The sequence below is a fragment of the Lemur catta genome, chromosome 11 (genome assembly GCF_020740605.2).
Source record: "Lemur catta isolate mLemCat1 chromosome 11, mLemCat1.pri, whole genome shotgun sequence".
Lineage (NCBI taxonomy): Eukaryota > Metazoa > Chordata > Mammalia > Primates > Lemuridae > Lemur > Lemur catta.
In genome coordinates, this window is record NC_059138.1 from 87,420,382 (window position 1) to 87,443,334 (window position 22,953).

General features: G+C 43.9%; 1 protein-coding gene across 2 annotated transcripts in view; it reads left to right on the forward strand.

Annotated features, from left to right (window-relative positions):
- HECW1 (HECT, C2 and WW domain containing E3 ubiquitin protein ligase 1) overlaps positions 1-16,996 on the forward strand; it is a 385,512-nt gene extending 368,516 nt beyond the window's left edge. For both annotated transcript variants that reach the window (XM_045564487.1, XM_045564486.1), the window contains exons 25-28: positions 5,674-5,820; positions 7,728-7,842; positions 9,801-9,999; positions 16,633-16,996. In XM_045564487.1, coding sequence (XP_045420443.1) covers positions 5,674-5,820; positions 7,728-7,842; positions 9,801-9,999; positions 16,633-16,744 — 573 coding nt within the window. In that variant the 3' untranslated portion in view covers positions 16,745-16,996. The remainder of the gene's footprint in view (positions 1-5,673; positions 5,821-7,727; positions 7,843-9,800; positions 10,000-16,632) is intronic.
- Positions 16,997-22,953: the final 5,957 nt, after the last annotated feature.

Genomic DNA, 22,953 nt, shown 5'->3' on the forward strand with positions numbered 1-22,953 from the left:
AAATCACATGCTTGGGACTCAGTATCCATGTCTAGGAATTTGTCCTACAGATATATTCACACCTATTGAAATGAAATGTATCAGGATCTTCATTGCAGTATTGTTGATAGTTGCAAAATATTTGAAACAATCTAAGTGTCCATTAGTAGAGCACTGGTTAAATAAATGATACATTTACACAATGGAATAGTGAAATCGCATGTGGCTATTAAAAAGTATGAAACATTCCAGCCTATCGATTTACATATAAATCATAAACAATAAAAAAGATATACTACCAGCTTGAGCAAGACCGAGACCCCATCTCTACTAAAAATAGAAAGAAATTAACTGAACAACTAAAAATATATAGAAAAAATTAGCCAGGCATGGTGGTGCATGCCTGTAGTCCTAGCTCCTTGGGAGGCTGAGGCAGGAGGATTGCTTGAGCCCAGGAGTTTGAGGTTGCTGTGAGCTAGGCTGACGCCACGGCACTCTAGCCCGGGCAACAGAGTGAGACTCTGTGTCAAAAAAAAAAGGATACACTAACAACAACAAAAAATAGTCAGCCTGGGCAACATAGCGAGACCACTCCCCACCCATATCTACAAGAAAAAATAAAAAATAACTGAGCCAGGTGTGGTGGCGTGTGCCTGTCATCCCAGCTACTTGGGAGGCTGAGGTGGGAGGATCACTTGAGCCCAGGTGTTCTAGGCTGCAGTGAGCTATGATGGGGCCACTGCACTCCACCTTGGGTGACAGAACAAGACCCTGTCTTAAAAAAGAAAAAAAAAAAAGGCAGGTCTAAATTGGTATGAAGCAGTTTCTAAGATTTATTTTTAAGAGAAAAAAAAGATAGTGAAGAACAGTGTATATAATATGCTACTCTTTGGCGGGGGAAAGAGATGATATATACATATTCCCTAGGATAGGCATAGAATCTCCCTGGAAGGGGAGTAGAGGTGACTTTCTGCAGATAGGGAGAATGCATGGCTGGGAATGAGGTGGGAGAGGAACTTACTTTTCATTTCATGGCCTTTTATGCCACTTGAATTGTATTCCACAGACACATATTATCTATTCAAGAAAATAAAGTCAACAACAAATAACCAAATGCATAACATTAGAGAACAAAATAATATTGAAGATACAAAATAACAATCCTTTATGTGTGTAAGGTGTAGGAACTAGGAACTGAACAACTCAGAAGTTTAAATGTTCCCAGTGATAGAAATAAGTATGTGTTGTTGATCTAGAATAATGTACAGTTGAGCCTTGAACAATGTAGGGGTTAAGGGTAGTCAAAAATCTGAGTATAACTTTTGACTGCCCAAAACCTTAACTACTAATATCCTACTGTTGGCCAGAAGCCTTACTGACAACATCAACTGTCAATTAACACACATTTTGTATGTTGTATGTATTATGTACTGCATGTTTATCATAAAGTAAGCTGGAGAGAAGAAAATGTTATTAAGAAAATCATAAGAGGCTGGGCGCAGTGGCTCACGCCTGTAATCCTAGCACTCTGGGAGGCCGAGGCGGGTGGATCGCTCGAGGTCAGGAGTTTGAAACCAGCCTGAGCAAGAGCAAGACCCCGTCTCTACTAAAAATAGAAAGAAATTATCTGGCCAACTAAATATATATATATAGAAAAAAAAATTAGCTGGGCATGGTGGCACATGCCTGTAGTCCCAGCTACTTGGGAGGCTGAGGCAGAAGGATCGCTTAAGCCCAGGAGTTTGAGGTTGCTGTGAGCTAGGCTGATGCCACGGCACTCTAGCCCGGGCAACAGAGTGAGACTCTGTCTCAAAAAAAAAAAAAAAAGAAAGAAAGAAAGAAAAAAGAAAATCATAAGGAAGAGAAAATATGTTATAATTCATTAAGTGGAAGTGGATCATCATAAAGGCCTTCACCCTCGTCGTCTTCACGTTGAGTAGGCTGAGGAGAAAGAGGAGGGGTTGGTCTTGCTGTCTCAAGGCTGGCAGAGGCAGAAGAGGTGGAGGAGGTGGAAGGGGAGGCAGGAGAGGCAGGCACTCTTGGTGTAACTTTAGGGAAAAACTTCATAATTTTGGTCTGACTCTTCTATTTCTCTAAAATATGTTTCCATATGCTGCCAGTCCTTCTTCCGCCATGTGCTTTCGTTTCACTGCCCATATCGTAGAAGGGTCCATGTTACAAAAGAAGTCAAAAACAGTCTTGAATAATCGGACGCTTCTGCCCGATTGTCTAATGTCAATTTATTTTCTGGCATTGCTGCTTCTACATCTCCTTCCTCATCTAGCACCTGTTTGGAAGCTCTGATCCCCATCAAGTCGTCTTCTGTTGATTCCTCTTGTGTGATGTCTGTCAGCCCTTGAATTTCTCCAAGATCCATATCTTGAAACCCTTCACCCCTCACCTTTTTTGCCTTATCCACAATCTTCTTCATGATTTCCCTGATTGGCTCTGTCGTGAATCCCGGGAAGTCATGCACAACAACTGGACAGTTTCCTCCAGCAGGAATTTATTCTTTCAGGCTCACAGCTTTTTCTATGACAACAATGGCATCTTCAACCATCTAATCCTCCCAGACTTCCATGATGTTCTCTCTGTTGGGGTCCCCCGTAGTGTCGACAGTCCTCTCCACAGAGCACCGAGTGTAACAACCCTTACAGGTCCTTAGGACCCCCTGATCTAGAGGCTGAATTAGAGACATTGTGTTTGGGGGCAGGTAGACCACTTTGACACCTTCGGTGTTCAACTCATGGGTTTCTGGGTGGGCAGGGGTATATTCCATTGTCAAAAGAGCTTCCAAAGGCAGTCCCTTACTGGCAAGTTGCTTCCTGACTTCAGGGACAAAGCATCAATGGAACCAATCCAGAAAAGGGGTTCTCATTGTCCCGGCCTTCCTGTTCTTCAACCAAAAGACTACCAGCTGGTGTTTATTTTTTCCTTTGAAGGCTTTCTAGCTAAGGGCAGTCCTGATCATGAACCCGAATACATTTGCGCAAAACAGTAGAGTTAGCCTATCCCTTCCTGCCTTAAATTCTGGTGCTTGCTTTCCTTCCTTACTAATAAATGTCCTTTGTGGCATTTTTTTTTCCAGAATAGGGCACTTCGTTCTGCATTAAAAACTTGTCCAGGCAGATAGTCTTTCTCCTCAGCGATGGTATCTGGGAACTTGTCGGCAGAAGCTGCTTTTCCTGTTATCTTGACATTTTTTAAGCCAAACCTCTTTCTAAAATTATCAAACCATCCTTTTCTGGCTTTAAGTTCCCCAACTTTAGATCCTTCACCTTCCTTTTGCTTTAAATTTCATATAATGACTTTGCTTTTCCCAGAATCAAGTCTATAGGTATGCCTTTCTTATAACAATCCTGCACCCAATAAAAGCTGCATTTTCTACATGAGATAAAAAGATATTTCACCAAAAAAAATGCCAGGTTTTTGCACCTGCTGGCATAGCTGCAGTGATGGCCTCACAAATTTCCTTTCTTTTTTTTACAATGGTCCTTATGCTGGATTCATTTATCTTGAAATCGCGGGCAGCCGCAGCGGCAGACCTCAATCTTAGATACAAATCAAGCAATTCAATAATGTCATGACTTTGCTTCTTGGGAGCACTTCCAGCCTCACTAGTGGCACTTTGTGTGGGTCCCATGGTGTTATTCAAGGTTTATGGTATTGCATTAAACACGATGAAATCTATGTGGGAACCAAGAGAGATCACTTTGTACCGCGACACACCATTTACTGGAGAGACGACCTGCTCACGTGGAGATGCGGAGCGAGTGTCACACAGCATTTTAAGCTGATACTCGCAACACGAGCTCTCTGCAATAGCGACAGGAGGTGGCTACAAAATTATTCCAATAGTACAGTATGTACTACAGTTAGTTTTATACTAACTGTGGCTTAGTACTGCATCTTTATGTTTGTTCACATTTCTCTCAACTGGGAATGGCGCCATGTATGGTCTCTAAGTGTTTATGTGCATAAGTTTTGATAAATTTTAACTCTTTGTAATAGATTTGTGTGTATTTATGGTAATGAATAATGAAGTGGACTAGTATCTACATATATTTTGTGCATTTATGACATATCTAACTTTTTCTTAATTTACTTAATATTTCTAGGCTATGCAATTTATCTGAGTTTTTTTCACATCACTGCAAATCTCCAAAAAAATTTTCTAATGTATTTGTTGAAAAAATATCTGCATATAAGTAGACCCACACAGTTCAAATCTGTGTTTTTCAACCGTCAATGTGTATCTGTTTAAAGTTTATCCTATTTCTCTCCGAAAGGAGGTCACCAGCAACAATGACTTTGGTTTTAGAAGATTGAATTGCAGCCCTTCTTTTGGCAAGTTATTAGCAGTGGAGAGCAGATAGATGCTTTTTCTACACTGTGGGCTTTTTCTTTAGGTGTATTAGTTAGGATTAGGTTCAGCTTCTAGTGAAGAAGCCCAAAATGACCCTGCTGAAGTTAATAGAAGTTTATTTCTTTTCTCACATAAAAGTCTGGAGGCCGGCAATCCAAGGCTGGTTTGGGAGCTCTGATGGAATTCTCTGGGACCAAGCTCCCTCCAGCTCCTTCTGGCATCCCAACCATCACGACTGGGATCAAAGCATCAGGACAAAGGAACACACAGCCCCTCTCTTCAAAGAGGCCTCCTGAAAGTGCCGTACAACACTTCTGCTTACAGTCCATTGGCCAGAACTTAGTTTAATGCCACACCTAGCTGCAGGGAGATTGGGAAATAAAGTCTTTAACTGGGCAGCTAAAGATCAGAGGTTCCAAAAAATATGGATATTGGGTCACAACTATTATTTTGTAATTGGCCAACATTTTATAATTAACACTGATCCCCCAGTGATGGAAGAAAAAGCAACCATCAGATTACTCGTGGACTGTTTTGTGTAGATACCTGTGTCCACAAGTGCCAAATATATATCTATATATTTTTTAAACCAGTGACTAAGTACAGTGATGCCTCATTTGTCTCATAGCATTGAGCTGAACCCTTAAGTGAATTTCAGATAACCGAGGATTACCCCCTTCAAACACTAACACATTTTGATAAAAATGTCTGATATGTTATCTACCTTCTTGCCTTTGAAAAGATAGTGCACAGATCATAACTTTTCCCGGTGACTCAAGCTTATCCTGACAAACATGCCCCGCCATACTAAGTGGCGGTGCCCTTCTTTCTGTGCTTCAGCATGTTTCTGCTGCCCAGGGTGTCACCCTTCAGCCACTCTTATACCTGGTGGTGAAAACCATCTTCCTACCCTCTGCCATTTTGCCTCTCCTGGTCAGCTGCGGGAGGGAAGCTTGCAGCCATTAAGAATTTGCTCTAACTGAGATTTGGGGACATCAAATACATGACTGTAGTGTGGGGACATTCAGTCTCACCATTAGGGACACCTGGGACATTTTCCTTTTATTTCCAGTATGCCTCTTGAGTTGACAATTGTTTCTTCCTATAAAACAAAAACCATAGCCCTCCAAGGTGCATAAGAATCTGCTTAGAACACCCAGAGCCTTTTGAGTGACCTTTAGGAAAAGGAAAAGAACCAAAGAGGTAATAATGCTGAATAGCACTGTGTGAAGAGGACTTTTGCAAACAATCACTCTCCTAAAATCACTACGTCTCTCTGGGGGATACGCTGAACTGACAATCATCGCGATCTTCCTGTTTCCTACAAGGTCACAGAAAGGGAGTTGAAGTCTGGAGGAGCCAACACGCAGGTGACGGAGAAGAACAAGAAGGAGTACATCGAGAGGATGGTGAAGTGGCGGGTGGAGCGCGGCGTGGTGCAGCAGACGGAGGCGCTGGTGCGCGGCTTCTACGAGGTGAGGCCCCGGCGGCTCAAGGAAGACCAGGGGGCTTCCGAGGGCTTCATCACGGGGCCTCTGCTCCTGGAGGCTCCCCGGGGAACCCGCATCTCAGGTGGGGAGAGCAGAGTGGAAGAACCAAGGTGGGCAAAGGGCTCAGCAAGTACAACTCAGCAAGGTGTGGTAAGGACCCAATGGGGTGGATGGCCGAGGGGTCAGAGTTGCCTGGGAAACCCAACTCTCGTTGTAAGTGAAAAGTGCTCTCAAAAAACTGGTGTTGGCGGGCCCCTGGTGTGCCCAGTGTGAAAACGTCCAGCATCTCTTGTCAACATATGTGCAGGTGGTGTTTCCTTTCATTCAGTGAAACAAGAATAAGTGAAGTAGAGGCAGCAGGGGTGTCTTGCCCACTCTGCAGCTTTACTGTTATGTTATAGCATCACTGTGTGCCACATGAGCCATGCTGAGCAATAAATCGAGAAGACGGGCAGCTGCTAGACTCCCTGTGCACAAAAATGATGTCCTTAAACTTTTCCAGTTTAGAAACAAGAGGCTATAAATGTTGTTTTGGGTCTTGGGTCTTGGAAGGTTCCCTTTCCCTGCCAGAATGGAGAACAGTGTCTGCCATGGGCTCGTCCACCCCTGATTTGTTGAAAGGAGGTACCATCTCAGGTGCTCAGTTGTGCCTAGTCATTTGGCACAACATGTAAAGCCAGAATACAGGGCCCTGACAAAATGGGGCCTCTCAGATCTTTGAAGGAGGGAGGAAGGAAGTGAGGGGAGAGGGGGAGGAAAACACAAATTCATGCCTGGCTAGCTCAGTCTTCAGAGCTTGAGACTCTTAATCTTAGGGCTGTGGTTTCTGAAGGGAAGGAAAATACAATTGTTTTAATATAGAATGCTCAATTTTAGGAAATGAGCCATAATTGTGAAAGAGATAATACAGTTTAAGCGAAATGATAATACTAATAAGTATTAAGTCACTTCAGAGTGATCTGGACTTTTTGCCTTTAAAATGGAATGTTACTTGGAAACTTCAATGCGACTTCAGAAAGCCAAGTCAGGTTTGTTTACAAAATCATTCCAATAGGGAACATCAGAGGTAACAAAAAGCACAGGACCTTTTTTCTGTTCCCAGCTCATGAAGGGTTGTGTTTTAAAATGTTTAAGTTGGCCGGGCGTGGTGGCTCACGCCTGTAATCCTAGCTCTGGGAGGCCGAGGCGGGTGGATCGCTCGAGGTCAGGAGTTCGAGACCAGCCTCAGCAAGAGTGAGACCCCATCTCTACTAAAAATAGAAAGAAATTATCTGGCCAACTAAAAATATATATACAAAAAAATTAGCTGGGCATGGTGGCTCATGCCTGTAGTCCCAGCTACTCGGGAGGCTGAGGCAGTAGGATCGCTTAAGCCCAGGAGTTTGAGGTTGCTGTGAGCTAGGCTGATGCCACGGCACTCACTCTAGCCCGGGCAACAAAGTGAGACTCTGTCTCAAAAAAAAAAAAAAAATGTTTAAGTTGATGGTTATCTTAGTCTGTTCAGGCTACTAACAAAATACCATAAACCGGGTAGCTTAAAAGCAGCAGAAATTTCACGTCTGAGGTCAAGGCACCAGTAGATTTGATATCTGGTGAGGGCCACTTTCTGGTTGGCACCTTCTCACTGTACCCTCACACGCCGGAAAGGACGAAGGGTCTCTTTTGGGCCTCTTTAATAAAAGCACTCGTCCTGTGAGGATGAGGCCCTTATGACAAAATCACCTCCCGAAGGCCCCACTTCCTAAAGCCACCACCTCAGAAGTGAAGATTTCAACATCTAAATGTGGTGGATGGAAGGGATATAAACATTCAGGCCGTAGCAATACTTTTGAACTTAAAAATGATTGCATGTTGAAAAAAAGAACGTTTCTGGGCCTCTCTCTCTATTTCAGGTGGTAGACTCAAGGCTGGTGTCCGTGTTCGATGCCAGGGAGCTGGAGCTGGTGATCGCCGGCACTGCAGAAATCGACCTGAACGACTGGCGGAACAACACCGAGTACCGGGGAGGTGAGCTAGCGGGAGTCGTGATGACACAACTGTCACAAATACAATCCAGCACTTTTTTTTAAATTTTGTGGTTGAGGTGAAATTGATGTAACATAAAATTGCCCATTTTAAAGTGAACGATTCAGTGGCATTTAATACATTCACAATGTTGTGTGACCATTACCTCCAGCTAGTTCCAAAATATTCTCATCACCCCAAAAGGAAACCCTATGCCCATTAAGCAGCTGCTCTCACCCCCATTCTCCCCTCCCCCAACCTCTGGCAACTGCCAGCCTGCGCCCCGTCTCTATGGACTGGCCTATGCGGGATGTGTTGTATACATAGAGTCACACAAATCGTGGTCTTTTGTGTCTGGCTTCTTTGACCTCGCATATTGTTTTGAGGTCCACCCACGGTGTAGCCTGTTTCATTATTTCATTCCTTTTTATAGTTGAACAATATTCTGTTGTATGTATATATAATTCATCACTTTTTGAAGACTACAAAAAACTTGGCCTTACTGCAGTACAAAGCAGGTACTTGTACATGCATTTCTCCAACTTCCAGCTTGAACTTTCCTTCAGGTGACAGTCATCCCCACTGGTGGAGTCTCTGGCCTGACTTGGTGCAGAGGCTTACAGGGGATACTCCATACAGGGACCAGCCCCTGGGCAGCTTGCACGCTGCCAGGGGAGTGTCTCTCCTTCCTATGGAATTGGATCCCTCATTGCCTCAATCCTGGGTTGTCACCATACGGTTCTACCCGTGCTCTCTGCTAATCCGATTTCTAACCCCTGCTAACTATTCACCTTGCCAGCTGCCAAACTCGTCTTCTGGAAAATTATTTTCATTGGGCCACTTCCCTACCCACAAAACAAGCTCCTTATTACTTAGAGAAGAGATTTTTTTCCCCAAAGGTTTTTTAGCCTTAAAACTCTTCCTTCATGTATAATATTGCAGAGAAACCCCAATCAGGACATCGGAGAGAGGGAGCTTGGGGCACCACCCCAGCTTTCCTTGTCTCCCCAATACACTCAGTCCTGAGAAGCCCCTGCGGGACCTCCAGGCCCTCTGGTCCCATAGAAAATCACCGACCTAACGTGTCAAGTCAAAATGCCTCTGCCTGGCTGTTCAGGCCTCTAACACCCCCAGCAAGTTTCCTTTCCATCTTCACCAGACACCCTCTCTATGCTGGTGGCTTACTGTTCCCTGTATATTTTTTCCTCATTCTTGTTATTCTTTATTTTTCCTTCCAGAAATGTCCTCCTCCTTCCTTCCACTTACACAAACCCTTCGCATGCTGAACGTACCTTCCCCTTCCTTCCTGAAGCTTTCTTTGTTTCTGCCCCAGCCCACGTAGATTTCTCTCATCTTTTAGTACCTCTTGCATTGGCGGTCAGTGGAGAATCATTGACCTTAACTGATTGATCCAAGCTTGGTCTCCCCAACTTACGGTGAGAGGGACCCAGTGCTTCTCCCGTGGGCCCAGCATGTCTCAGCCCAGGGCACCTCCTGTGCACCACACCTGCTGCTTCCCTCCAGCCCTTCTTAAGCCTTTGACTCGCCCATGGTATGTGGCTGCCAAGAGCTAAGACATGAGAGCAAAGAAAACATGATGAAATACTGTATTCATAGAGGGTTGCATCTCTACCAAGCTTTGCTGTTCCTTGTTGACATTTATGTGAGGCAGGGATATGTCAAGCGGAGTCCCAGTTGTTTAAACAGAAAGCAGACATCTCTGAGGACGTCCCCCAGAACATAAAGTCCTTCACAAAATGACTATTTTCTAAATCTGATTGCTTTAAAACTTGACCTAGTGACACAAATTGTTTTAGTCCTATCTAAAGGGCGTCATTAGAGAAACCAGGAGACCAAAAGCAGCTGCTCAGCCCTTCCCGTCCTGATATGTGTGTGCTCTGTCTCTCCTCCATCGCCCGCCCACCCACACCCTCTCTTCCTCCCGCCCCTGCTCCACTCAGGCTATCACGATGGGCACCTTGTGATCCGCTGGTTCTGGGCTGCGGTGGAACGCTTCAATAACGAGCAGAGACTGAGATTGCTTCAGTTTGTCACGGGGACATCCAGTGTGCCCTACGAAGGCTTCGCGGCCCTCCGAGGGAGCAATGGGCTTCGGCGTTTCTGCATAGAGAAATGGGGGAAGATCACGTCCCTCCCCAGGTACAGAGCTCCTGCCAACCTTTGGGAAACCCGCTGAAGGGGGCAAAGTAGACTTTGCTGTTTGACTTGGGGTGACCATCCCTCGGGATGGGATTCTTTCCCATCATCCAAAGTATTGATACTTGAATTACTAGTGAAAGGTGTAGGGGAAGTGTCTCTGTGACTTGAACTGAGACATATTTTATATTCTTAGAGAGGTTTGCATGATTGATGGTACTTGGGCTGTGATATCTTGGTCCATGTGTCCGTTGCGGGAAGCTTTGCAATCTGTACATAGCCCAACTTAATTTAAAGAGAAATGTCTAACACAGGGAAGGAGGGAGGCAAAGATACTGGTGTGAAGATGCTGGAAGCCCAAAGTAACCCCTCCAGGCCGAGGAGGCTGTGCTTCTGCGGCGTGCCACTTGGTGCATACGCTATATACTTACACATGTGTCACGTTTCTCCTACCAAGTTGTAAAACGTGTGAAGACGAGACCATGTGTACCTCTGGGTCTCTACAGTGACTGCTACGTAGTGAGCTTATCAAGAGATTATTGTGGAATAAATGTGGAAAAAGAGACACCAGGGCTGTAGGCAGTTCTGCAGAATAAATTCCCCACGCTGTGAGTTTAGCCTCAACACTTCCTGGGTCCTTTCTATGCCACGTTGGGTGGCAGGTTCCTGATCAGTGAAACGAGGAGCACTATAGAGACACTTCTGGGTTGGGACTATAGTAATAAATACGCTTCAACGCGCAGAGGAAAAGATTGATCCCTATTATTTTCTTCTAATACGATGTATTCTAATTATAAAGGAAGATTTGCATTTCATTCAGCCCTATTTCTACGTGGCCACCCAAATACCTTTGCTAAATCCCCATTGTGGAAGGATTTCCTGGACTACAGCTTTCATCTAGCTTCCCCAGGCTCGCAGCGTCCTGCACACAGCCGCCCGGTGTCGGTGGGCATTGGTGGGCCTTCCCCGCTGGTTGACAGCGGCCGAAAGCCCTGGTGCAGGCTTCACTCAGCTCAGCAGACCCTCAACTCGCAGGGTCTGTCTCCTTTGGGTGTTCCCACCAACAGCTGAACCTACTGAATTAAATCTGGCAAGAAAATAAGACTAAAAAGGCAGAATTTCCATTAGTCTAGTTTAATGATAGATTTCAAAAATAAAGTTATTTGGCAACAGTCTGCTTTTCTTTTGGAGAAATGCAGTGAGTCATCACTCGCTGGTAGCCTACCCCTACGGCTCGCGGCTCGAGAGGGGCTGGATGTGGCCTCACACCTGCCCGTACCTGCCCGTAGGAGCCACAGTCCAGGGGGAGCAGCCTGACAGTGACGGACTATAGCACCAGGGGTTAAGAGCAATGTGCTGTGAGGATGTGGAACAGAGAGTTAAGCCCGACTGAGTTGCTCGGAGACAATGCCACAGAGAAACTGGAGTTTAGGTGAGCGTTGGGAGGCTAAAGGAGATTTCCAGGAGAGGGAGATTTCCAGGCTGAAGCAGCAGCAGGAGCACAGCCTGGGAATGGGAATCGGCCAGCATGTGTCCAGGAAGGAGCACCAGGCAGGCAGGAGGGTGTGTCCAGGGCGGTATCACAGGGGATCCGACTGAGAAGGATAATTTGGTGGACCACAAAGAAAAGACCCCGCTGGGGAGTCTCTGCTTGATTCTTTAGGAAATGAGAATCACTGCTTTTGTCAACTGGGGTCAGAGATTGAGTATCATTTATATATTTGCTTTGGAAGCTTTGAAAGACACATTAATGCTATTAACCCACACAGTGAGCTTATAAGGCAGACATCGGGCCTATGAACAGGTTCTTCACATCTGGGCCAAGTCACCGTTAAAAAGCCCACTGCTCTGCAAGCCCCTGGGGGCAGCAGGGACCTCGTCCCAGGACAGGAGGGCCCAAGAAGCAAACGCCTGTGAGAGGACGGTGAACATGACCCCCTGGGTTATAACCCCTGACCAGTCTCCCTTGCGCAGGGTCTAAAGATGCAAGAACCCAGGAAGTGTCATCTACGTGTGGAGACAAAGAAATAACCTCTGACTCCCAAGAACTGTAGTTCAGGAAGACCTGGCCAGGCCACGGCAGGTGGCAGGCAGCCCTGAGCTGGCAGGAGCACCAAGCAGGCTCGGGGGTGACCCAGGCTTCCCAGGGACTGTGACCCACGGTGCGCATGGCCAATGCCCTGAGAAGCTCCTTGTTCTTCCCTCCACAGAAAGGAAAGGCTTTACAGACGAGAGTGCCAAATAGTGTCACAGCAAAACCCAGCCACAGCCCAGGCTCAATAAAACCTTATGTCAGTCCAAGTCCTTGCCTTCTAAAAGATGTGTGAGGATTATGAAAAAGGACTCTGAGGGTTCCTTAAATTTCCAGGATATAATTTGGTAGTGCCTAGTGAAGAAACTTCATCTGCCACCACTGCTGAAGTATATGAGAGGTGGGACAGTCCCTGGAGTCTCCTCGGTCAAGGAACTGGGGGGCTCGGGTGTGAAACCAGTCGTCCACGTGGATGTAGCTGCTACACAGTCTGCACAGAGGACAAGAAATGGAAAGGAAGATTTAAGCCAAGTGCCAGAGATTTTAATAATGCAGTTAGCTAGAAGTTGAGAGGGTCAGAAGGAGGTTTTTAAACCATAGCCCATAAAAAGAAATACCCCTTGCATCACAATCCAGGACACGCATATGTGTTCATTTGTGTGTGTGTGTGTGTGTGTGTGTGTGTGTGTGTGTGTATCTGAAACACAAATTGTTCAGAACAACACTTTACCCTTATTAACTGCAACACAATCTGTTTTCACTCTATCCTATTTCATTAAAGTGAAATGCCAGGCAAAACCTATAGTTTTCAAAAATTATCTAAATGGCATGAGATTCAAAGGAACATAAATTTTTGATCAAGGATTGCAAAGTCATGATCTGGAATGGACGGGGGCAGTGGGAAGAAAGCTCGTCCACATTGCAGCACGTGGAACTGTGGGTGGTCTCCACCCCGGAGGGCTGCAAAAGGGAGCAAGGACACAGGCCGCATCTGGAAAGAGCTTAAGGCGGTGGGAGAGTTTCCTTACTTTGAACAAGGGCTCAAGAGGGGACAGAGGAAGGGTTTGGAAGGAAAGAGGAGCATGGAGAATGGGTCAGAATAGACGTAGCACAGGACAGTGAGGAGGTAGAATAAAGGAGAGGAGGAAGCCTCAGCAGTTCACATTGGGGGCAGGGGCCAAGGACATCAGATCCATGGGTCGTGGGCAACTCATCGGCCTAAAAGTTGCAAACAAAATTCTGGTATGAACATGTTTCCCTGCAGATGTAAGCAGAGCCCAGGCCCAGGGTGGAGTGGGAGGCCTTGTTAAGGTGGCAGCTGGCTTACTCACTAGCCATGGTTTTCAACGTTGGGTTGGGGAAGGGGACATTTGGCAATGTCTAGAGACATCTTTGTTTGTAGAGAAGCGGTGCTACTGGTATCTACTGGGTAGAGGGCAAGGATGCTGCTAAACATCTTACAATGCGCAGGGCAGCCCCCACAACCAACCATTATCAGGTTCAAAATGCCAACAGTGTGAAGGTGAGAAACCCTGCTCTGTAGAAGATAAAGACCTGCAGAGGAGGCTCGAGGGAGCCCTCAGGGAGCTCGGGAGAGAAAATGGCAGCCACTGAGAAACCAAAGAGAAGCCAAGGGAGGGAGATATCCAAGAGGAAGAGCTGTCAAATGCTTTCAGGAGCTCTAGCAGCTGGGGGTAGAGCATGGGCTTCTGGGTTTGGGGATCGAGAGGTTATTGAAAGACTTGAAAAACAGTAGATTCGGCGGGGAAGGGAGCAAGGCCCATCTGAAGAGAACGAGGCTGTAGTTAGGCAGTGGCAGAAGACCGGCATGAAGGGAAGACTTGACTTACGTAATTGGCTTCACAAGTGGCTGCCTTTTGTTTATTTTGTGCCGACCTTAACGTGGTCTGTAGTGGAGAGGAGTGACTCTTTCTCTGGCATTGTATTGGTTAACATTTTATTCAGTAACTTGAAAAAAAGGGAGATCAACTGTGTAGATGACACAATTTAGAAGGGTACACAATACAGTGATTGGCACAATCCAAATCCAAAATTATCTCGAAATGCTGGAATGCTAGTCTGACACCAACAGAGCAGAATTTGGCATGATTGAAAAGATCCCTGCGGAATTTCAAAACATCCATTGCACGAGTACAAGATGAGAGTGACTCATTTGCCAGTAGGTCACACGGAAACGGCCAGAGACTTAAGTTGCCACAAGTATGACATGGTTCCTAAAATCATCATTGCAATCATGGTTGCATCAGTAGGAGAATCTTATTGTGTAAATGGTGAGTCACAGGTTACGTAAGGCATTTGGTGTGTTCTAGTGTTGATCCTCCCAACAACCCTCTGAGGTGCACACGGCATGTATTATTATCCCATTTTACAAGTGAGAAAACTGAGGCTCAGAAAGATTAATTGACTTTCCCAGGGTCATAAAGCTGGTAAGTGGCTAGACTGAGGTCAGAACAGAATCTTCCAGGCCCTGTTTTGGGCTTGCTGTGCTTGCCCCATACCACCTGGCAGCGTGGGGTTTGGTGCCCAGGGAATGAGGTGAGCGGGTGCTCTGTGCTGTCAGAACCACACCTGGAGGGTGGCAAACACTCAGGAATGCCGGATCAAGTCATGATTCAGTTGTGTTTGTTCATTCCAATGACAAACTAGAATTTACCTAAGGGAGTCAACCACAGCTGTGGATAAATGCAGTGAGAGCAACTAGTAAAGAAACTGTAGGCGTCCAGACTAGGTGCTATTTGATAATTCTTTCTGGTTATGCCCAGAAATTATCTTTTACAGAATTAATTTGGTTCCAACTAATTTATAAATATGAGATTTTGTTTCTGTGATATTTCCACTCATGAGTGCCAGTTAAAAGGCAGAAGAAGAAAACCAAGATGATGTCTGCCCTTACCTTGCTCCTGGCTAACTCAGCTCATTTCAAAAGCACACTCGGGATTGTTCTGCCCCACTTAACTTGATTAGCCACCGCCCAGCATATGTTCTAGTTTCCATCTTTCTAAACATAGAGAAGAGTCATTTTAATCTTCGTCCTACTCAATTTACTGAGTTCCCTTTCACTCAAACCAATACTCATGTTCAGGTAGAATGTTTCAGTTATTTGCTTTTGAAGTAAATATAGGCCTCTTTGAATCTTAGATAATAATATAAGAACTCTGCTAATCTGTCTATTTTTATATTTCTTCCAAGTTAGGTCTTTAAGGTCTAAGACCAGACACCCTGCTGTGCCGTGCCCACCTTGGAGCTTGAGAGGCGAGGGGACGGGAGAAGGAGGTTGGGTTAGGGATGGTTCCCCAAGGGCAATGAGAGGGCTCTTGCCAGACAAAAACACTAGCAGCCACCCAAGATTCTCTGTGTACAGGAAAGTCCGCCTTCCCTCTCCCCCCTTCCCATCTTCCTCACCCTGAAAGTAATTTCCCCCCATAACCTGAGTGCTGCATCAGCCTAGGCAGTGATCTGGTACTCTGACTTACAGAGTTCAAAACAAGGGTATAAATAATACACAAGTCCCGTAGGAGTATTTTAAGTAAAATAAGAGTTTAATATCCCAAATAAAATGCTAATGAAGGGAGTTTAGTTTTGTGTGTTTGTTTTGTGATTTGATTTGAGAGCATCCTTTTCTATGCCAGTTGGTGTCTCAAAACACCATTTCAACACACCACTCCTTCCAGGAAGAAAAAGGCATGAAATGAACTTTCAGCTGCACCCATCCCCCTTCCTCCCTACTTTGGTACAGGACTCAGCATCAACGAAAGTTTCCATAAAAAATAAAGAACTGGCAGGGAGCAGCTAGTCAGGTGATCTGAGGCTCCCTAGGAGGGAATCCGTGTGTGCCAGCCTTCTTGGACTCCCTGCTGGAGGCCCACCTGGGTGTGAGCAGCATGGCAGGGAAGACGTTCCTGGTCGAAGGCAGATGCTGGCAAGCGTGGGTCTGCAAGAGGAAGCACATGATGAGTCAGGCAGAAGCCAGGGCAGTGGCTCGAGGACGACACTCCAGGCTCTAGGGAGACCTGTCTCAAGAGCAGCTTTTCTTGGAAAAAAAAAAAAGCTTTAGCTGTGCATGTTCTACTGGGATAGGGAAGTCAGACTTGTCTCCAGGGCACATCTGACTTGAATGGAGAACTGGGTCTCAGAATTCCAGGGCATCTGGGCTCCTCTAAACAGACACATATGGTTCACAGAGGCTCAGAAATCAGAGCCAGATGAGAAGACTTAGGAATATAATCCTTTAACTCTAATTGTATTCTGCCTCCTTTGCTAACCACATCAAAGTTCGTATCTCAAGTACAAAATCAGACTGATACCATAGTATTTATCATCAGTTTGCTAGAGTAGTTCTAGGGCAGTGCAGTTTGCTTACAGAAGCAAACCACCCATTTCCAGTCATTCCATTCTTCCAACTGGTCTGCTCATTCTGGAAGGCTATGGCTCTTAGTTTGCAGTGTTTGATGGGGGTCCTAAGTCCTGGTGCTGCTCACTTTTGATTCCTCTTTGATCCCAACTTCAGACTAACTCACAGATATGTACAAAACCAGTTGTATCACTGAAGCTAACACTCTTACCAATCTTTCTCCCCCATTCAGGGCGCACACATGCTTCAACCGACTGGATCTTCCACCGTATCCCTCATACTCCATGTTGTATGAAAAGCTGTTAACAGCAGTAGAAGAAACCAGCACCTTTGGACTTGAGTGAGGACATGGAACCTCGCCTGGCATTTTCCTGGCCAGTGACATCACCCTTCCTGGGATGATCCACCCTTCCCTTTCCCTTAATCAACTCTCCTTTGATTTTGGTATTCCATGATTTTTATTTTCAAACCAAATCAGGATTGACAAAAGCTGTGCATGAAGAACTGCCTTCTTCTAAGATCTAACCTTCAGGCTTCTCTCCTCTGTTTTCAATGAACTGCTAGCCTGTATGCAATATTAAAAATAACAGCTGTCTAAAGGTCTGTGTATATCTCCACATACCTCCATTATTAACAATGAAATATGAATGCAAGTTACGCTACACTTGACCAAATGGTAATAAATGTTTACTTCCATTTCTATCATTTAAGGGGAAATTTGAGCACTAAGCATTCCAAGCTTTTATACGCCCATGTCTTCTGAGCAGAGCCACCATTTTTTATAATTTCCAACAACCAAATCCAGAACTAGGAGCTGATCAAGTCTTTGTTTTCCTCCCTCTCCACTTTTCCCTGTGCATACTCTCCATCCAAAGGACAGCAGTGGCAAAACTGAAATTTTTATACATTCAACTCATGAATCACATGTGGCATCAGTCCCCTCAGCTGGAACTAGCCTAGACATATGGTGCAAATATGACACTTCCAACAATTAACAACTGCAAGAAAAACACCTGCTGCTGATGCACCGCACTACATCCCAGTGGTTGTGGGCAGTGTGGGCTCAACCTGAGTTCAGAGGAGTCTAGGAGGGGAGCACCCCTAGTGATACGCACCACACAAGAACCACACACTTGTGTGCATGTCCGAGAAGGAAACCTTCTTGACTAATGTAGCCTGAAGGATGAGGCTTCAACCCCCACTGCGTGTATAGAATGTGGTGACGAAAACAGGAGAAAGGGAAGAAGGACACGTTACGTTGGTTTGAATACCCGAGTTCTGTACTGTTTTGTTTTGTTTAGTCTAGCGACAGTTCTCCTTCACAAAGGAAAAAAAAATATATAGATGATCTCACGACTTTTGTTAAAGCCAGGTATTACTTGCTTTGCAGACAAACCTCTTTTTTTGTTTTAACGTTGATATTGGTTTTTTCGTGCTTTTCTCTTTTCTGGATCATGTTCAAGTTCCTTCACATGTGATTGTCCACAGGGTCCACACTAAATAAGAAGCTGCAGAGAGTGATGGTGCTTGTTAGGGGCCAAGGGCAACATGGTACTTCTCCTTTATCCGTAGCAATCCTCGTGGGCAGAAACATGACACCCCAAAGGCACACTGATTTGTGTCAAAATAAATATCCAGTTTCTTTTAGCATTCAGTAAAAACATATCTCAGAAAACAGTGTTGTCAGAGAAACAGTTGCAGGCTCCAAAGACAGCCTAACCTCTTCATTACATTTGAAATAAACCCAATCATAATGGCCATTTGCTATTTTTCTAACCTTGTTATCCATGTTGTCTGAAATGTGTCATAAATGAAAGTGTTTTTCTTCACTGGGAAAAGAAGAGCTAAAGAGACTCCACTATTTAAATGTCACATTGCTTTTTTCAATATGTTAAAACAACGGGGAAGTTGGTCTGAATGCTGTGGTGTTTACAACTAATTGATCACAACCAGTTACAGATTGCTTTGTTCCTTCTCCACTCCCACTGCTTCACATGACCAGCCTTTGAAAAACAAAAAGAAAAAAAAAAAAAAAAACAAGGGGGAAATGTGAGAAAAGTAAGACAAAGTGAATTTCATATGAAGATATGCCTTGTGGGTCATTATACCAGTTTGGATGGATGGTGCATTATTTGTGTTCCCTGCACTCTAAAATAAAACATTCTTCTAGCAGGAATTATTGACAATGCCAGCACCCCTTGCTGCTGTGTATCTGTTGTCAGTCAGGGACTATATGTTCTAGAAATTTAGCCTTATAATATTGTCCAAAAGGCATATTTACCAAGATGGGATGAAATGTGTAAGTAATATAGAATTTGAGGAATATGTAAAATTCAGTACACATTTCAGTGTCTGAAAAGTAATAGATTCCAAGGTGGCTATTATTTATTTATGAAATCAGAATATAAAGATTATCCAAATCATGCACCATACTCTTATTCTAACTCTTTGGACAGCACCTCTGATATAGGGGGCATCTTTCATCTTTAGAATTTGGTGTTATACGTATGTAAACACTTATTAATTCAATCATTCAATTCTCTTTTTGTACTTATTCAGCAGACGTTGGAAAGGGAGAAAGCTATTCACAAGATGGAGCCTGCACCTGAGAGCTTTACAATTTACATAAATATCTAATTAATCTATTAATCAGATTAATTAGTATCTACTCTACCCATATACAGAAGAAATGTGGTATCTCGGAAATTATATATAGATAGATAACTTTGGCATAAATGATTTTTCAACTAGCTTTTCCTTATTGCCCCGCCACTACCAATGCCATGGCTCTAGATGTATCCCACAAAGATAAAAGGAACACTATTTCCTAAAAGCGCAAAATTCCATAAAGAAATACTGACATCAAAGCCATCTGAAAGAATGTAAAGCTTGCTTAACGCGATGCCAGTATGCGATTGCAGCCTTGCAGAGAGTCCTCACCGGAGGAAAACCGAAGAGGAGCTCAGAAACAAGTTATGGAAAGATCCTTTCTACCTCATATATGAGGGTGATTTTAAATAATATATAATCTTTCATTTTATGTACAGATAAAATGAAATAGCTATAGAACTAAATTATACCATTAATTTCACCGGGGAGAGGTGTGAAACACCCCAAATCATGTTTCAATTGGTAAGGCAGATCTATTTGTTACCACCCATAATTCTTTTTTTAATTTAAAACATGAGTTTTTTTCCATGGAGGCAAATTGCAAAATTAATCACTTATAGGCCACAACCTCCCTAAAACAAGATCTTTTAGATCTAGTTTTAGTAAGAGTATAAATACCCTTAATCAGGGGACAGACAAGAACAATACATAAAGAACATTTATATTACAACATTGAAAAATGCTTTTAAAATTCTATAAGGTATCATAATAATTTCATGGCTATTGCAAATGTTTTATTCTATAATATGAAGATGATAATCGTGAAAAAAGAAATTGACTCTGCAGGGTCAGGAGAGGTATTCTAAATCTGCAGACATCTTTGTCACTTCCTGTGTATCTAAACCGGTGGAGGGCGTGGAAATACTGGGAGCGTGGTGAGAAAATGAAGAAAAGGAGATGTGTGATTTGGGGGAGCAGGCTTTAAATATGCAGCATCTAAATCTTTTTTTCTTTCAATATTAATATATCACCAAATGTCCTTTAACAGTAAGTATGTTTGTGTGACAAGCCAATGAACTGAGTTTTCCAGGACAGTTCTAATGTTACATCGATCGCCTGTCAGTCCATGTGTCAAACCATGTGTCCAAAATTTGGGTTCAGAAAATTTCTCAATTGCCACAAATGTTTTCCCAGTCAAGACGAAACACTTTCAAATGAAAGTAGTTAGAACTTTACATAACAAATGTGGTGCTTTTATTATTATTATTATTATTATTATTATGTACTTCAGTGTTCATTATTAAAATTACTGCAATACTATATCATAAAAATCTGGGATGGATGTTCCAGCCATCATAAAGTTCAAAAGAGAAAGTGTTATTTTCCTGTTAGTGACATGTAGTCCCTTTGTTACAGTAGAAAAAAGGTGCCTAGAGGTAGTTTATAGAGTAAATATTGTTCCATTAGCCTACTTCCTGCAGCTTCCAATTTATCTAAGGATATGTCTATAACAATTTTGTTTAAAAGTCTTTGTTCTAGTCAATAGCAGAAGCAGTCCACATTATTGGGCTGATTTTGCTTACACCAACAAGAGAAATGTCACGTGATACTCAGGCCTCGCTTTCTCTTCCATCACACCACCTTCAAGGAATGTCAATAAACTCACTTTGGTATGGCATTGTGTATGCTCCTTATTGCAAACCTAAGTCTTCGGTAACACGTAACAATCTGTATTCTGCCTCATGCTCTCATTGAATGTAAGCAATAAAACAACACAGAAGGCGACCAGCTGCTATGATAAACAATCTCCAGAAAAAAAAATATTTATCAGAAAAGCATCATATGTGCTCACAAATCCATGAATAAAGGAACAGCTTTTGTAACACGTGTTTTGTGTATGCCTGTTAGAACTATACACAAACCACATGGGCCTCTCTGTGTCAGTGCCTGCTATGTAGGACCAAGTGCACTCCGGCTGGTGCGAATCCCCTACCTATGGAGGTGCTTCTACAAAGGCTTCAGGCCACAGCCTAACACCCAGTGTGACCCTGGGACAAAGGTTACCACTAGGCAAACGTGGTGTGGCCTATGGCACATACCACCAACTCCCAAGATCAAAATGGCATTACCTCTTTCCAAGCCGCTAAAAGACAAATCACGTGGCTCTCACTGGGTGGAAAGCAGATTTATTGTTTGAGGAGAAAATATTTTATGATTAGAAAAAGGTGTGGGTAGAATCAAGAGAGAGGAGACACCTGAGGGACTGATTTGGCGCCATCTCAGTATTGCATTTTTATACAATGCTGGCTTTATTTTAGATTTATTCTAACTGAAAATAATTTTTCTCTTCACCTTAAGAGAAAAATCAGCCTAGATCATAATCTATAGTGAGGCATAGATTATACCATTTTGTTTTCATCTTATCACTATTCTGAAATCAAGATTAGACTTCAGCTCTCCTGATTTCTCTGGCTAGACTTTTCCAATATACGGTGCAGATGACTCATTAATTATGTAGTGTGAGGAAAAAAGTGACACACACAGCTTATCTGCAAGACCTGGCTTAAATTGTTTAAAGAGGATGGTTCTCTAACAGAATAAGTGAAGGGAGTTATGGAAGATCGGGCTAACCTGTATCAGCGCTGCAGGAAGCATCGATCACATTTATAGCTGGGAATAGACTTAGATACTTTCGTTCAGCTGGTCTGTCTTGGAGATGGAGAATCTGACACAAGAAGAGTTGACTTGCTCAAGGCCACTGAGTTTTATCTTGGGGGCTAATGGTATGTGCCCTGTCACAAAATATCCCCTTGCGTCCTGGCTTCTGGATCTGGCATAACCATTAGAAAATTTGCCAGGAGGGTGAGGTTTGCAGAAGAGATGGAAGCTGAGAGTGCGCACTGGACGCCAGAAGTCCACAGCCAGTGTGTAGTCACCAAAGAAGGACACGGGCTACTCGTTCCCATAGCCTCTCTGAGCAAGTTTGCTAGGGCTGTTGCAACAGAGAGCCTTAAACAAGGCTGGCAATTCGAGCTCAGGTGTCAAGGGTCGGTTCCTTCTGACGGCTGTGGGGAAGCATTTGTTCCATCCGTCTCTCCTAGTGTCCAGTGGTTTGCTTGCAGTCTTTGGCATTCCTTGGTTTGTAGATCTCTGCCTTCATCTTCGTATGTTCTTTTCTGTGTGTGTGTGTGTGTGTGTGTGTGTGTGTGTGTCCACGTCCAAATTTCTCCTTTTCATAAGGACATCAGTCATATTGGATTAGGGCCAACCCTAATGACCTCATTTTAACTTGATTAGCTCTGTAAAGACCTAACTCCAAATAAGAAAATAAGGTCACCATGGAGGTTCTGGGTGGAGTTAGGACTGCCGTGTATATTCTTTGGGGGGACACAGATCAATCCATAACATCCTCCTTCCTGCTACCTTAAGAGCTCCCAACAGTAATAGTAATAATAATGAACACTCCATGCTTTTCATGTATGATCCTATGAAATTGCTACTTGTATACCCCCACTTTAATGTGGAAAAAGAAAAAAGAACAGCAAAACATAGAGAAGTGAATTAACTTGCTCAAAGTCACATAGTTAGTAAATGGTATAGCCAAGATTTGAGTTCATTAGGAGCACCTCATTCAATTAACCGTTTATTGAATATGTGTCCCCTGTTGGTTCCGGGGCTAGGCACAGGGGCCACTGGCAGTCCGTACCCACAGGGAGTTCACAGTCTGGTGGTGCAATGATGCTTTCTTCTCCTCCAGTTGAGATTTGGCCCCTGTTTTCAATGTGAGTTGTCTCCTCACCCCACCCTTCACCCGGCTCCTGCGTATAATATGGTGCCATTAAAAAATAATAAGGAAGCAAAGTGCTACAGGAAAAGGGAACCAGAGCAATTAGCTCTGCTGGAGAGGAAGGATGGACAGGAATTAATTCATCTGGAGACGGGA